General features: G+C 44.7%; 1 protein-coding gene across 1 annotated transcript; it reads right to left on the minus strand.

Moving 5' to 3' along the window:
* Positions 1-9,238: 9,238 nt before the first annotated feature.
* BTG1 (BTG anti-proliferation factor 1) lies at positions 9,239-12,075 on the minus strand. The gene is made up of 2 exons (XM_059471885.1): positions 11,673-12,075; positions 9,239-10,519 (listed from the first exon to the last, which is right to left on the minus strand). The coding sequence occupies exons 1-2, from the start codon at positions 11,818-11,820 to the stop codon at positions 10,155-10,157; spliced, it is 513 nt and encodes a 170-aa protein (XP_059327868.1). The 5' UTR covers positions 11,821-12,075; the 3' UTR covers positions 9,239-10,154.
* Between the last annotated feature and the right edge of the window lie 2,920 nt (positions 12,076-14,995).

Below are 14,995 nucleotides of genomic sequence, written 5' to 3' on the forward strand. Positions count from 1 at the left end.
AGAAGTTTAGGTACATTAAACGTGGGACCATGCAGAAGGAGAGGGTGAGATAGAGTCAGTGACATCTGAGCAAGCTCCCACTCACTTCATCTGAGCAGAACCCAGGGCTCACTCTAGAGTGCATCCCTTCTAGCCTGAGACCCTGAAATCCATTGGAGGGTTTTCCCAGGAAGGGTCTGTGTCTTCTCTTCATTGACCATCAGGAGAGTCTGGGAACAGGTCTCAGATTCAGGCATGGAAATTGCCAGAGAGATTAATATTGTGAGAGAGGAGACAATAGGCCAGGGAGGGAGAGGCATTCTCAGCTGGATGCTGAAGACCAATAAGAGAGGGGAAAAGCCTCACTGAAATAATTTTCTTCCCCTGTGGATCACTCTCTCCAACTCCTGATAAAAACCAATGAAATTACGTCAATTCAAATGACACCTATGTCACAGACAGTTCATAAAGGGGCATTGATTCATGGCTCAACCATTTTGCAATTACATTTAACATGACCTAACTTTAGACTTTCATTTGACTTTTCACCCTCCAGTTTCTCCCCTTCCCTCCTCTCACTGCCATTTCTCCAAAAGGAAGAACATCAGATAAAAAAACCTATGTATAAGAATTCTCACCACATTTCCAAGGAGAAAGACACAGGAGGCTTTCTTGCTCTTGGTTATGCCCACTACTTTTTTCCATAAATATTTTGCAACAATAATTGCTTAACCATATCATAGTATTTACAGAAACTTCTCACACATTTTATGCCATTCCAGCACCTTCTCTCATAGTAACAATTTAGGTTCCTGTATACTTGCATGGGTGTACTTCTACATACAGCAGTTTGTAAATGACTGAACTGTTAAATATTTTAAGTAATGTGACCATTCCTGAAAACAGAAGGTGGTGTGCATACCCACCACAGGAACAGCCACTCAACCACAATTACCTCCCTCCAAATAACTTCCACTTTAAAGGGTCCTTTCTCTAGGAATCATTAGTCAAAAAGATCTTTTTGTAGTTTATATCATACCCCACCACCACCAGCAGCAGAATAACTGCCTTGTACCCCACTGCAGCTGCCCTGGCTGCTGGCTGTATCTGCAACACAGGCAGGATGCACTCTGCCCACAGCTCTGTCTGGAAAGCAGCTGCAGAGAAACAATCACTTGAGAATCTAGCTCCAGCAAATCAGCACTGCCATTTATCTTGGACTCCAGTAACAGTGGAGGCAGTCAAACACACACCAAACTCAGGGACCATGAGGATGAAGGATGGGTTTATCCACTGAGTAGTGAATGTGCACAGCCAGCTCCCCAGAGCAGGGCTGCTGTGCTTCTTGGTGAGCAGGTAACACCAACACTGAGCAGGTAACACCAACACTGAGCAGCACGCCATGTTCCCACAGGTGTCCTAAAATCTGCTCTACGATGCTTGTGAGGTTTCTAGCAAGCACACTTACTAGTTCACAGCCAAAATTTGCCAGGCTTATTAGTGCAGGAGCCTGGGGTGGTGAGAGTTAGAACAAATGGAAATTTTCAAATGCACACAAGAAAGAGGTAAGCTGGAATTGAAAGCTTGTTGGGTTTTTCTCCCTTGTAAATTCCCTCATTTGTCCTCAAGGACTGCATATAAACATGTACATTGCAGCCCATGTGATCAGACACTCTCTCAAGAACTATAAACAGCATAGCTATGAATCATTACTAGGCTGGAATTGCATTCAGTTCTTTCCCAATGACTCACCATATGGATCATTTGTCTGGTCTTTCACCTTCCCCACTTCTCTCCCTCCCGCAGAGATCACAATGAGCCCTTCCCGAAATTCCAGCAGGGGGGAGGTTTGCTGGGCCCATGCTGGCTCTGGCAGGCAGGTGAGAGGCGCGGCTCTCAGTGCAGGTGCCGAGCTCACCCCCGGCTGGCTGCCCAGCTCCCGGCACTGCGCTCCCGCCGCGGCTCAGGCGCTCCAGTCCCACGGGACACAAGTCCAGTGACCCCCACAACTTCAGCTCATTTTGAGCAAGTCAGAAAAGCCATTTCTGCCACCCCACCTACCAGAATGGAAATTTCGCACAAAGTGGGGGAAGAAATGTGTTTGGGTAGTTACACATCTTAACCCACTGCAGCTAGGTCGGACTGAGCAATACATCAATCAAAGCTTTCATCTTTCCTTTAAAAGAGAAAGGTAAAGCCTGTTCCTAGCCTTCATGGTCATAGAAAAAAAATGTGTTGAAGTTATGACTTCCAAATCTTCAAAGGCAGATCGTAAATAAAAGTGCTGACATTTATTGCTTTTAAGCAAATCACATACTGGAGTGTGACTCATGAACGTTGGAACTGGCAAGCACCAAGGCAATCATGTTGAGGATGAGATCATGATGCAGTAGGTGTGCAGCATTCTCTTTTCAGCCTATTCACTATCTCTATTCTACAGTAATAAAGAAGAAAGTTTCTTTTCAGTCAATAATAAAGACCTTAATGTGCCTTTCAGGGCCCATGGAAATAATAAAAAGTACATTTCTGCTTCACTAAGAAAGCTTTTGATACATACTTGATCTCATAAAATACTGAAGGGCATATGACGTATTCACATGAATAAGTCAAAAGGCTCCACGGTACTCATACCAGTAAAATTAGTAATGTGCAGGGGCTGAGGTCTTATATTTTAAAACACTGGAGCACCAATCTTCATTTTATTGTTTGTAAACCGCTTGCAAAAGGATGTTCCTGTAGAGAGGAGGGTATAACAAAAGGGGTAAGAAAAAGAAATTACATATCTGTACTGCAGAATTAGTCATGGAGCTACATCAGTTTAATAATTCAGGAGACATTTTGTACACATATCAGGTTGGCTAGGAATTAACTTAAACTTCAGTAAATTCTATGAATAGTGATTTCAAATTTGAATGACATGCACGTATTTTTCTAGTGAATAATTGCAGAAACTATCACTTTCAGTATTCAGAGCCAGGGTTCTGCTGCTCACGATGCAAGGCTTGTCAATTCTGCAAGCAAGAAGCTTTGAAGATGGTCAGAGGAACATTTGGATAAACAATCAAGAAGATATATTTGTTCAGCTGTCCCTTCTAAAAAGTACTTACATATCTGCAACATGTTTTCCTCAATTATATTACAAAAGCCTCACCTATGTTAAATGTATCTAGACAACAAAGACAGTATGATAAATACCATCAAAATTTACAATCTGGTACCTTCATCACACAGACACAGGTCCTTTACAAACATTGAACTAAATTTATCATTTTCCTTAATGTCATCATGATTCAGGCTGATACTGCCCCTTGTACTGCCTTCTTTTTTTCCCTACTGATCCACAAACAGAATGACCTCATGCTGCCTGCAAGCAAAGGAGTTAGACAATAGGCTGCAAATGACAAAGGATGCAGGAAGACAGGAGTTAAAAACCAAATTTTTATAACAAAGGCTACATCTAGAGGTGGAACCGCAAAGTTGGTTAATATCACTAGAATAACTTTATAGCATTAGATGTGCCACACGAGCGCCTTGATTTTATTTTGTAGTGAGGATATAGAGTTTTTCACACCTGTAAACAAAAACCTAAGTTACACACTATAGAATGTGAATGTTACCATATAGAAGCAACTGCTCTGTTGCATGCATCTAGGGAAGTGTGCTAGGCTCAACCAAAACAGACCTTTGGTTGATTCTTCACCCATCGGCTCACTAGAAACCAGAGAAATCTGCCTCCTATGTTACAAACTATTGGCAAGAATATACAATGTAAAAAACACCTTTGCTTTATTTCCTGTCATGCCAGTATCACATTGATTAAAATGTTGCAAACATTCCTTTAGACAGCTACATTTGCTCCAGAACACAAAAAATCCTGAAAATCCACTCAACTGAATAGCAAATTGAGTCAAGCTGCAAATTCACATACCGAAAAATTAAAGAGAAAAATAGGAATACATGTTCCTGTTAATGCCAAGGTTTTAAGGCATAAAAAGTGAATAAGGTGGATAATTGCCCCCCACCTATGCAAAATTACAATCTTCAGAACACCTGCAGTGACTTGAATTAAATCACAGCCAGCAGGGACTTCAGGATGACCCACTGAAAAATAGTCTAATAATTAAATGTGTGCATATATATACATTTATACAATAAATGTATATATGTACCCATATATACATACAAATAAAACTTTGTTTTAACTTCACTGCAGAGAAGAAATACTGTCTTTCGATATTCTTTTTAACATAAAAGAAACAGTAACTTGTGCCCAGCAAAACTATAAACCCAACAATTATTAAGTGTTCTTACATTACAAAAAGCAAAAAATGAACTTTATCAAACATAGGAAAGCAAGGGCACACTGTTGGAAAGTCTTAATTGCAGCCAATGTCATCAGATGACTCACTGGTACTAGAAATCTGTCTTTAAGCTGATCTGTGAGTTAGAAGATGTAGCCAAGCCTTAGCTCCATGCTAGAGCTCCTTAGGTAAGTGCTGCTGCCTGGAACCCAACTGTGACTGCTGGGCAGCATCCCCAGCCCTGACACGGTCCCTGGGCATTCCAGACACTGCTGCTCTTTGCCTACATTCAAGGCTGCTCCAAGAAGGCTCAAATTCTTCTCCCTTGCATCCTCACCATGCTTACAGGTTCATGTTTATCATTTCATTCAGTTACATAATCGGCACATAGAATAATAACACTGGATTTTACAGTGCCCCAGAGAATGTGAAAGCTTGAGGTTTCCCGATATCTAAAAGGTAAAAGCTGCACCTCTTAAGAAAACATTAGAAGACTGTTGCAAGCCATGATGAGACACTGAGCAGCTGACCACAGGAATCACTTCGCTCTGCAAAAACATAATCGACATTCCCTCAGCCTGGGATTTTTCTCATCCTGTACGATCCTGTTTCTCCTCCTCATATGCTGTCACCCGTCACTTTCAGTAAAGAAAACCTGGAAACCTGAACATGCAGCATTTCACTTGTTTTCCTTGGTTGTGAGTCAATTTTCCTTGCCAGCTCTGCAGTCACGGCATTGCAATACTACAAGGGCAAACATCTGCTGTCAGGCATGCAGCACTACTGCTTGTGTGGATTTCTTCCCAGCAGCTGGGAGGAAACGCTCCTTCTTGTTTAGACAAAAATATCAAATGGTTAGGAAATAAGGAGTTAGGAAAAGATGTATACAAGGTTCACACTTGAGAAACACAAGAGCTCAGCCTTAGCCACTAAGAAAATTCCATTAGACATGAAGTTAACAATAATTTAGATCTGTTCATTTCTGGTAAGTCAGCCATTTTACTGTTGACCTACTTTGTATCAGCAATAATTTCTCACAGTGCATTCTCCAACTGCTACTGAAAGAAAGGTTGAAACCATACATTAAGAGCAGAGTGTCAAAGCAACTGATGTTAATTATACCCCACAATTCCTATGTTGATGAAATTGTCACTGCTAACTATTAATACAGCATTTATTGTCTAAGCCCAGCTTGCTCTACCAACCCCTGAAAGCCACTGAATTAACATCCAGCTTCTCAGTGTTCACATTGGAATGTAAATCTGAAACGTGCAAAAATAACCTCTGCTATTACACCAAGAATGTGTAAATACACATTCCTTTTTTGGGAGAACTATTTATCTCCAGTCTATACATGTTTCACTCTTTAAACTAAAAACAGCTTTAATGTTCTTCAGTCAAGTGGCAGCTTTTTGCCAATATAAACTATTTTCTCTTAAAATTATGGCTTTAAGTAGAAGAATCACTGTAAAATGTAGAGTACTACTTGATTTATGGAAATTCAGAAATGAGCTTTACCTAGACACACAAAAAAGAAAAGCAGCAATGTTCTTTGCTGTATTCATTGCTAACCTGCACAATAACAAGAGATCATATTCTCCCAGAATAAACAAGGTTAATTAGAAGGGCACCTTATGCGTATTGAGTGTTCATGTTCCATGACATCTGCTTAATTTGGTGACAGAAATGTTTACAAGCATCAGCACAAACTGAGCACTCCAGAAGCACTAACTGGATTCTTTATGGTTTGCACATCAGTAAACTGTTTTGTAAGGTTCTACTGCTGCAGTACAGTTCCCCCTGCCTCTAAATAATCTCTCAAGCTTTTCCTTTACCCATTTAAATTGAAGACAGTCAAAAATATACAGGCTTAACAATATTTAGCCTTCAAAATTGTCATCTCTAAGCCGTGGCATGAGACATACAACTTGGTATGATCCAAGAAGACTTATTTTGTGATAAATATAGAAGACATTCTTATCCTATGAATAAGGAATGAAGACTTTCATATCCTATGATCCAATATGAGATACAACAAAATTATAAGCCAGTGATGGTATTTTCACATCAGAAAAGTGCCTCATGTTATTTCCAAATTCTTGTGTAGATTGATAGAACAAACCAATAATATCCTGTGGCATAGTGGCCTGTCATATACAGACCTACTTGAAAATCTTTGCAGAGTCAGCAGAAAAGTGGAAAACTAAAATCAGCATTATTAGCAATCGAATGAGAATCCTCACATCTCTATTCAAACCAAAAAATGACACTAAGGTCTACAGGAAGAAGAAAATTATGGTCCAAATGGCCGCTTAAGCCAGATGTACATCTCCAGAATAAGCAGGAGAAAAATGCAACTGCAGAGAGAACAAAACAACAGAACTTCTTACAGGATACATGTAATACAACTCTCTATAGGAGGAGCATCATTACCAAACATAAATAGTTTGGTACCAAACTATACCAAACAAAAGTAGCATTGAGTAGTAGGATCTGATACCACACAGTAGCACAGTGGGGGAATACACTGTAAGAAAAAAAAAAAAAATTGCTCACCTGGCATAAACTAGAAAGCAATTGTACACTTTATAAAAAGACATTCACTGAATGGTCAACAAGTCTGAGCAGACTGATCCATCACTCTGAGAAGAGCTGCAGCATCAGAGCCTCCTACAGCTGAGACTGCCCTCAGAACAACTACAGGACTATTCAGGGCTCCTCAAGGAAAGTCAGCTAATTTAACTAAAGTGCACTGATCAAGCAGGTCTTGAATGTGTTCTCATTGCTAACATTTGCATTAAAATAACAGCCTTGCCTGTTTCGTAATGGCACCTTAAATGAAATTCAGAAGTGACAAGCATTTAGCTTAGTGTGCTGCTTGTTCTACCTGCAACAAAACACAGGATTGGCAACAGCCTACATCTACAGACATACTCCACTTCTCTCAGGAGTCCTTATGCCCTGCTGTCACAGTATGCTAAGTACTTTCAAAATCAGACAAGGGCACATTGTGTGCACATTGGGATATATTTAAATTCTAGCTGGAATAAATCCCAGCAACTCTGAGGACATAGGTTGTACCAATTACTACTTACAGCTGCAGTTAAAAATTATGCCATGAATGAAAGCACCTTACCATAAAAGGACTAAAATGTTAAGGATCTAAAGGAGCAGGCTCACTCTTGGTTCAGTGTCACATGCCAGTCTCACAGATGGAACACTTGCTGCCTCACAAAGCTATGCTTAATTTACCAAAAAGAAAGTACTGACAGCTGATGCTTTCATAATGTGCACAGCTCACGTCAAAGACCAACTATACAGCTACCCCTTCTGATGCTGCTCTTGCTGTGCAGCAGAAAAGGCTTCAGGCAGCACAATACACCAAGCATGGTTCAGCCAGCAGTGAGCTTCATGAAAGTTTAATACAGCTTTAAAGCCAAGCTCAATGTTTTCTTTCTACTCAGATACACTTCTGCTGTCTGCAGACAAATAACACAACAGAAATTGTGGTTTGAATACTCCTACCACTAGAATAAATTTCTTGCTTACAGATTTAACAATTTAAAGTGTCATCTTAAAAGTAAGAGAATTTTAAAGGTATCAAAACATGAGCCTGAACCTTGACTCTATGCATGAGTTACACCTGTACTTTACTATAACACAGGCTCACTCTGAAGCTTTGGTCATACATCTTTTGTCAGATGCCTACAGAGCAGGGTCTTTAAAGTTCACTGCTTCAGGAGCACTTATGTTTCCACCACTCCATGCCAGAAAGCAAAGGGCCAGAGAAGCCCTAGCAATACTTTGAAGTGCTGAATATTGCCATACATATGCAGATCATTGTAAAACTCGTATTTGTAAATTTGAACTTTCAAAAAAACAAAGGAAAAGAAATTGTTAAAAAAAATTGGACAGTTCAGTCTTATGTTTTGCTTATATATAACCAGCTATATTACAGATCATTATAAAGACATGAACTGGAGATACAACACATTACTACTGCCTAATTGTAAAGGCTCATTCATAGTTGAGCAGGAAATGCAACAACTCCTGGCAAGTCCGATGCTTAGTTCTCCCACAGCTTGCAAGCTTGGCTGGCAAGCAATGATGGCTGTCCTTTCGTTCAGAGCACCAACAGCAGTTCTTGTGACGCAAGTGACCAAGGTGGGTAGACCTTTTATTAAGCACTCACAGAACAAAGTACACAGGAGATAAGGAACAGAAGTCTTGAGTTTTACTCCAGCACTCTGACAAGTGTAGAGTGGTAAGGGATTTCTCTCAAGTGTATCTGCTGTGCTGCACACAAATGACATTAGTGTGGTGCTTAAGTGAATCACATCTCTACATCATCCATTAACTATGAATACACATATAAGTATGGGCTTCTCACTTCACCTCAGCCAATCTTTAAAGTTTGGGAAAAAAGATCAACATACCTTTTGTTGAATCCAATCTTAATGATTTCTAAAGTGAAAGTCTTGCATCTGAAGAAAGCAAAAGGCAGGAATCTGCTCTTAAGGCTAAGGGACACTTGTCCCAACTCTTATTGTGCAGGGAATCCATCAGGTAAGAACTGTGAACTCGTGAGCAAGTAGGTCACAATGGACATTTAGGTTTGCTATTATCCTTCATCAGGAAGCCAAGTAAACTTTAATCCTCTGGATTTATTCAAGTCATCTTTGGTGGATGTTATTTCTGTACCTTTTCCTCATATCCTGGAATTACTGGCCCTGGAGTTATTTCCACATTGACTGTTTTTACAAGGTTTAAAGTGACATACATCATGTTCCCCTCAACTTCCCAACCATTTATATGTGAGGTCTTCATTAATCCAGGTCTGTACCAAGTGTCCCCTAGCATCAGGGTGCCACTGATGTTCTTAGGCCTTTGTAGTACCTATTTCTACTGTGAGACAAAAATAATTTAACTGATCCTATGTAATCACGACAAGAGATTAATTAAAATGCCAAGATAGGAAACAATTTATTATAGAGAGAAGAAAAATTTCTCATCCAAAATATAGAAATCTGTACAACTTTGCCACAATCAATATACATGAACTGTACAAATTTACACCAGTTCATAATTTACCAAATAAAAGATGACTAACAAAGTTCACAAAATAGATGGTGGTTTGTGGAAAAGACTTTTACCCAATTAAGAACAAGGAAATTACAAACCAGACCTCCACTTTCTAAAAATAAGAAGTTTACTCAGTCTTAGAAAACTACAAGCTAGCAAATGTACAGATAGCTGGCTGGTGCTAACACCACAGTTCAGACAGTGTCTTTATATGGTCTTTTTAAAGCCTGTTGCCATGGCAGATTCTGATCACTTGCTACTTTTGAGGCCAATGTAAAGATCTGACCATTTCCCCAGGTTATTCTTACTATTTTTATCTTATGTACATTTATACATATTTGTAAGTGCTAGGTAAAAGTCTGAAAATTAAAATTTCCAGTACGATGGTGTTCATAAGTCTTGTTACTGAGCTGCCAAAAATGCTAACAATTAATAAATGTAATAGTGCAAATTTACTCTGCAAGACTCACTGCAGAGAATCACTTTATAAATACAGATTGGGGTTGAAAATTGGTGTAGAAATTAAGTCAGGTGTCTTGGAGAAACTGACACTTCCTAGATCTTCTTACTCCCTAGCAAGCTGCAATCATTTTGACTCACAGGCTATTAAATCACTGAAAGGTACTGTCCAAACTATGGCACTGTCACTTTAAGTATACCACTCTAACGTGTGCCAGATCTTCACAGCTGTGACATGGTTTAAATTCCATAATCCATCCCCAGAGGTGCCCACCCAAAGTAAAAACCAAATTTATCCATCCATTTTAAGGTGATCCATCCACAGACTATATCTTAACCTGATACAGTCATCATATTGTAGCTTTTGGAAGGGCTAGTTCTGCCCAAGAGAAGTTCCTCCTTACAGCTTATTCTGCTGTCTACCATTTGCATGTTGGTGTTACTTTGGCTACCTCCTGCTGGTGCAGCTTCGTACAGCACACAGATGGAGCCATCCTCTCCAATGCGATAGGACACTTCGTACGGGTCAACCCAGAGAGTGAGTTCGCTCGGAAGAAGCTGAAACAGTTCCTGACTGCTCAATCCAATCCGCTGTGCTGCCTGTCCAATGAGAGGATCCATTTTATGGTTGATCCGGATACATCGGTAACCTGATCCCTTGCATGGCTTTTCTGGGAACCAGTGGTGTTTATAATGTTCTATAAAATAAAAAACAAACGTTATCCTCCTTAATTCTGCGCTGAAAGATACACGCAGCAATTGCTGGTCTCTTGCAAATTTCGTACCTCAAGATCTTAATAAGCTTATTATTTTAGCATAAAATGACTTGAAAAATCATTATAGGCTTTATTTCTGATGCTGATTTACTGAAGTGCAATGTCCCTTGGGAAGCACTTGTACAAAGTTACTGTTTTGTGCTACTGTATAGAGAACATCCACCGCCAGAAAGGAGCGAAAAGCCACTTCCTGGCATTCAGAAAAACAAATACAAAAATACAGAAATTATTACATACATAACAGAAAAACTCAAGAGCTTCAAAACACCATAAACCAGAGATAGGAAAAAAAGACCCTTTCCAACATCCTACTGAGATCACACCCAAGTTTAGCTCGTCACATTCTAAGAACACCCAAAAATAACTAGGGAGGAAGCTGGGCAGCGTTTACCGACTGACTCAAGCTGTATTTCACCACTGCTCTTCCCAGCCTATTTTCCATGGCGAGAAACCAAGGACTTCACTTACCTCAGGAGTTTTATCCCACCCAAAACCCTATCGATCTGAGGGTACTCGTAGCCACTACCGAGCCCACTGGGGCTTGGGATTACAAAACCCACTGGGCAGCGAAAGAACCCACGGTATTCGCTCCTAACCGGGGCTGTGGGCAGCTAAGAGACGCTTCCAGAAGAAAGGGGAACCGAGACTCATCGTTACCGATGAATTTTACTTGAGAAAGAACCCCAGTTTCGGAACGTTTTTTTTTGGAAGCGGGGCGGTTTGAGCCCTCGGCGCGGAGCTCAAGTGCGGGCTGCTCGAAAGCTTTGTCTACGGACGGGAGGGGGGAGCTGCCTGCGCGACGCCCGAGCCCTTTTTGTTTACACCCCGCTCCTGCCTCCGGCACCCGCCGGGGCCGGCTCGGCACGGAGGGTGCCCGCAAGGGGCGAGCCACGGCCGCGGAGCCCCGGTAGCCCCGCCGGGGGCTCCAGTCCCTCGGAGAAGCCGACCTTTCGTTTCCCCCTCTCCGGGCGCCCGCGGAGCGCGGTGCCGCCCGCACCGCCGGCAGCCCTGCCCGGGCGGGCGGCCCGCGGCGGACGGGGGAGAGCGGCTCCCGCCGCGCCCTCGCCGCCCTCACCTGCCAGCAGCTCCTGCAGGCACTGGCTGAAGGTCTGCAGCTGCCGCTCGTTCATCAGCCCCTTGGTCCGCAGGAACTTGGAGATGAAGCTCACGGCCGCGGCGATCTCACGTATCATGCTGGCCCGGGTGTACAGGGCGGGATGCATGGAGGCGGCGGCGGGCGGCAGCCAGGTCTCCGGGGCGGCCGGCGCTGGGGCGGGACGGGGCGCGGGGTGAGCGGCGCGGGACGGGACGGGGGCAGCACGGCTCTAACTGGGCGCGGAGCAGGCGGCAGAACCCAGATCACATCCCGGGGGCGGCAGCCTCCGCCTCCTCTTCCTACGGCAGGGGGGCGGCGGCAGCAGCGGCGGCCGCGGCAGCGCTCCCCGCATTTCCTGCGGCGAGGGGCGAAGGGAGCTATCTACCCTCCGCCGCTTCTTATAGCCGCTACCGACCGGAAGTGGCGTCACGGCGCCGGGGCCGCGCCGCCGCCAATCCGACGATCGCACCATCGTGACGACAGGTAGCGGGGCGGGGCTTGCCGGGGCGGATGACGTAATCGGCTGTAAACAAATAGAGCCGGGGGCGCGCGCGGGGGGTCGGCGCCAGGGTTCGCGTGCCCGCGCGAGGGCCTGCGCGTGCCGGGGCGCGCGCCTGCGCTGCGCGGGGGGGCCGTGTGCGCGGGGGGGCCGTGTGCGCGGGGGGCGGGGCGCGCGCCAGTGCGCGCGCCAGTGCGGGGCGTCCCCGCGCGGGGCTCCGTGCGCGTCGGCGCGGGCAGGGCGCGGCGCGCGGCGGGAACCCGCGCGAGCGCGGCCGCGCGCTGTCTCCGGGGAGCGCGGAGCCACGTCAGCGGCGGGGGCGGCGGGGCGGCCCGAGCGGCGCCTCCCCGCGCAAGGGCGGCCGCAGCGCGTCTGCGGCGGGGGCGCTCCCACAGCGCCCCGTGAGCGTCTGTGCGCGCAGGCGGCCGAGGAGGCGACGTGTCTGTGCGTCCTCGCCCTTTCCCGACGTGTCTGTGCGTCCTCGCCTTTTCCCGGAGCGCGGGGGTGCGCCGGTGGCACCAGGCAGTGCCCGGCGGCCCGGGAGCCGAGCGCGGCGCTCCCTCACGTTTGTGAGCCGTGCCCTTCGGACCGCGTCCCCACCGGGGTCTCCGGCCGGGGGCCTCCGCGCAGGGCGAAGCCTTGGCCGGGCAGCCGGCGGCCCCGGGCCCGTGTGCCGGAGCACAGCGAAGCCTCGCACAGGCCGGCAGCCAGGCCTCGGCTCTGGCTCTCTGCGGACATGCCAAACCCAGCGTCTGGCCCTGCACGCTCCCCGTGCGCCCCGCGCCTTCCCCATCGCGCTGTCCCGGGCGTCCCGTCGCAAAACCTTTGCGGTGAGTGATGTATCAGCCAGTGACTGCCAAGAAGAGCGTCTGTCTCAGGCCTTCCAGTGCTCTGTCTCCCTTTTTGCTAAAAAAAAGGGGAGAGAAAAAAACGGCAGAAGATTTCTGTTTGGTTACTTTGTTTTGGTTTTGTTAAAAAACACAAAAGTCAAGCTTCTTTGATAGGAAGCCTTATTCCTTCCCAAGGGTTTGTGCCCTGCCCCCTTGCAAAGCTTCAAGTGAGATACAGCCTGATGCCTGACATTTGCATGTACAGTTCTTACCGTCAGCGATCAAAAATTAGCCCAACAAAGGCACACACAACATACGATTTCTTTTTCAGTGAAAATAATTCACTAATGAAATCTATAAAAAATACATGTGTGAAATAATTTGAATAAAAGATGAAAGCAAACAGGTTTTTTTTGCTTATCTGGTGTGAGAAATGTAACTTTATAGTGATTTTTATTCTTTTCTCTGCACACGGGATCTATTCTATGTTAGTCCCCCAGTCTCAGGGGACTCTCATTGACTCTATACACAAGGGAAATGTGCAAAACACCTTAAATAGATAATCGGGAGCTCAAACTCACAGCTTTACTGCATACTAAAAATGTTAGTGTGGGTTTTCGAGCACAGTCCCATCCATTTTCCCCCTACTAACTTCTGAGTATTTACATTAATAATCATGAGCCGACCCTCCATTCTATGGGAAGGGAAGAGCTGCCATCCTGGCCTGGGCTCCTCAGGTGCCAGCCATCCTTTCTTCTCAGTGCTTCTGTGGTACATGTGAGGTATGTCCAGAGCTGCCATTTCTGCTCTGTTCATAGGTTGGAAAGTGCTGTGTTCTTGAAACCTTGAACAGCAGATACTTCTCTCCCCCTTCACAGCAAGGCCCACCATCCTACTGGAAACTGCCACTTTCCTTGGGCAAAAGTGATGCTTGAGCATCACAATTACAATAAAATAATTACTTCAAAATACAACAAAATACTTCAAAAAACAGCAAAAAATAATACAATGTGTGCCACCTTTGCGTGGACCTGAGCTTTTTTTATTTGGGCCACTTTCTCATCTCTTCTACATAATTCCATCCAGGATCAAATGCTCAGAAGGAGTTTTAGAAACTCTCAAGTAAGTAAGTGGTCACATATAGTAGCACCCCACAACATGAGGTTTAAAAAGCTGTTCCCACCATAACTGCCACAGACAGCAAGCCTGTTCCAATTTGAATCATCCCCTTTGACTGATGCTTCTAAGAACATCATGTGGCAGCATGTACTTCATGTCACACTGAGAGGGGGAGAAATTTAAAATGTCCTTTTTAAACTTTTTTCTATCTTAAAAAAAAAAAGAAAAAAAAATTCTGTACCATCAAGGAGTTCCTCTCAAATCTCTTGTAAAGTCAATACATTCAGGACTCTTCAGCAATCAGTTTTCATAGCTCCTATTGATTCCAAATAGTAGCAGCATGTGTCAAAGTTTTCTCTGTGGGAAGGGTAAAATGCTGTGCATACAGATCCAGTCCACTGGTAAGGAATGAACTACCTTGGTGTTCATTGCTTGCAGCCAGCAAGCTGCTCAAGTGTAACTTCAAGGCCAAGGCTTGAGCTGCCTGCCAGGAGGATCTCATCCCTCTCCATGGGTGTGAACAAGGTGACTGGAGCTGCTGATGCTGTTTTCCCAGTCCAGGCAAGTCCATTTCCATCTCGGTGCTAGGCAGGACAGCAAAGGAGCTGCTGCCATTTCTGGCCTGTGGAATTCTCCCAAAGATCCTCATCTTTACAGCCTGCAGGCCCCTAATTGATGGGAAGACTTTGGCCTGCAGCTCGTGGCATGAAGCAAAGTCAGCTTTTCTTGACTGGACTGTGATGGAGAGCATCAAGCAGGCTAGCACACCACAGCCTGTTGCTGCTTTGTAGCTTAGCTGTCTGCCAGCTGCCAGCACATTTCATTGATCTATCATGCCACTCTGAACTTTTCCA

Source organism: Ammospiza nelsoni, chromosome 5, assembly GCF_027579445.1.
Source record: "Ammospiza nelsoni isolate bAmmNel1 chromosome 5, bAmmNel1.pri, whole genome shotgun sequence".
In the NCBI taxonomy this organism is placed as follows: domain Eukaryota; kingdom Metazoa; phylum Chordata; class Aves; order Passeriformes; family Passerellidae; genus Ammospiza; species Ammospiza nelsoni.

Coding starts and splice junctions, on each gene's coding strand:
- BTG1 (XM_059471885.1), bottom strand. CDS start 11,820: ATGCATCCCGCCCTGTACACCCGGGCCAGCATGATACGTGAGATCGCC. Junction 10,520..11,672: donor CCTGCAGGAGCTGCTGGCAG/GTGAGGGCGGCG, acceptor TTTATTTTATAG/AACATTATAAACACCACTGG.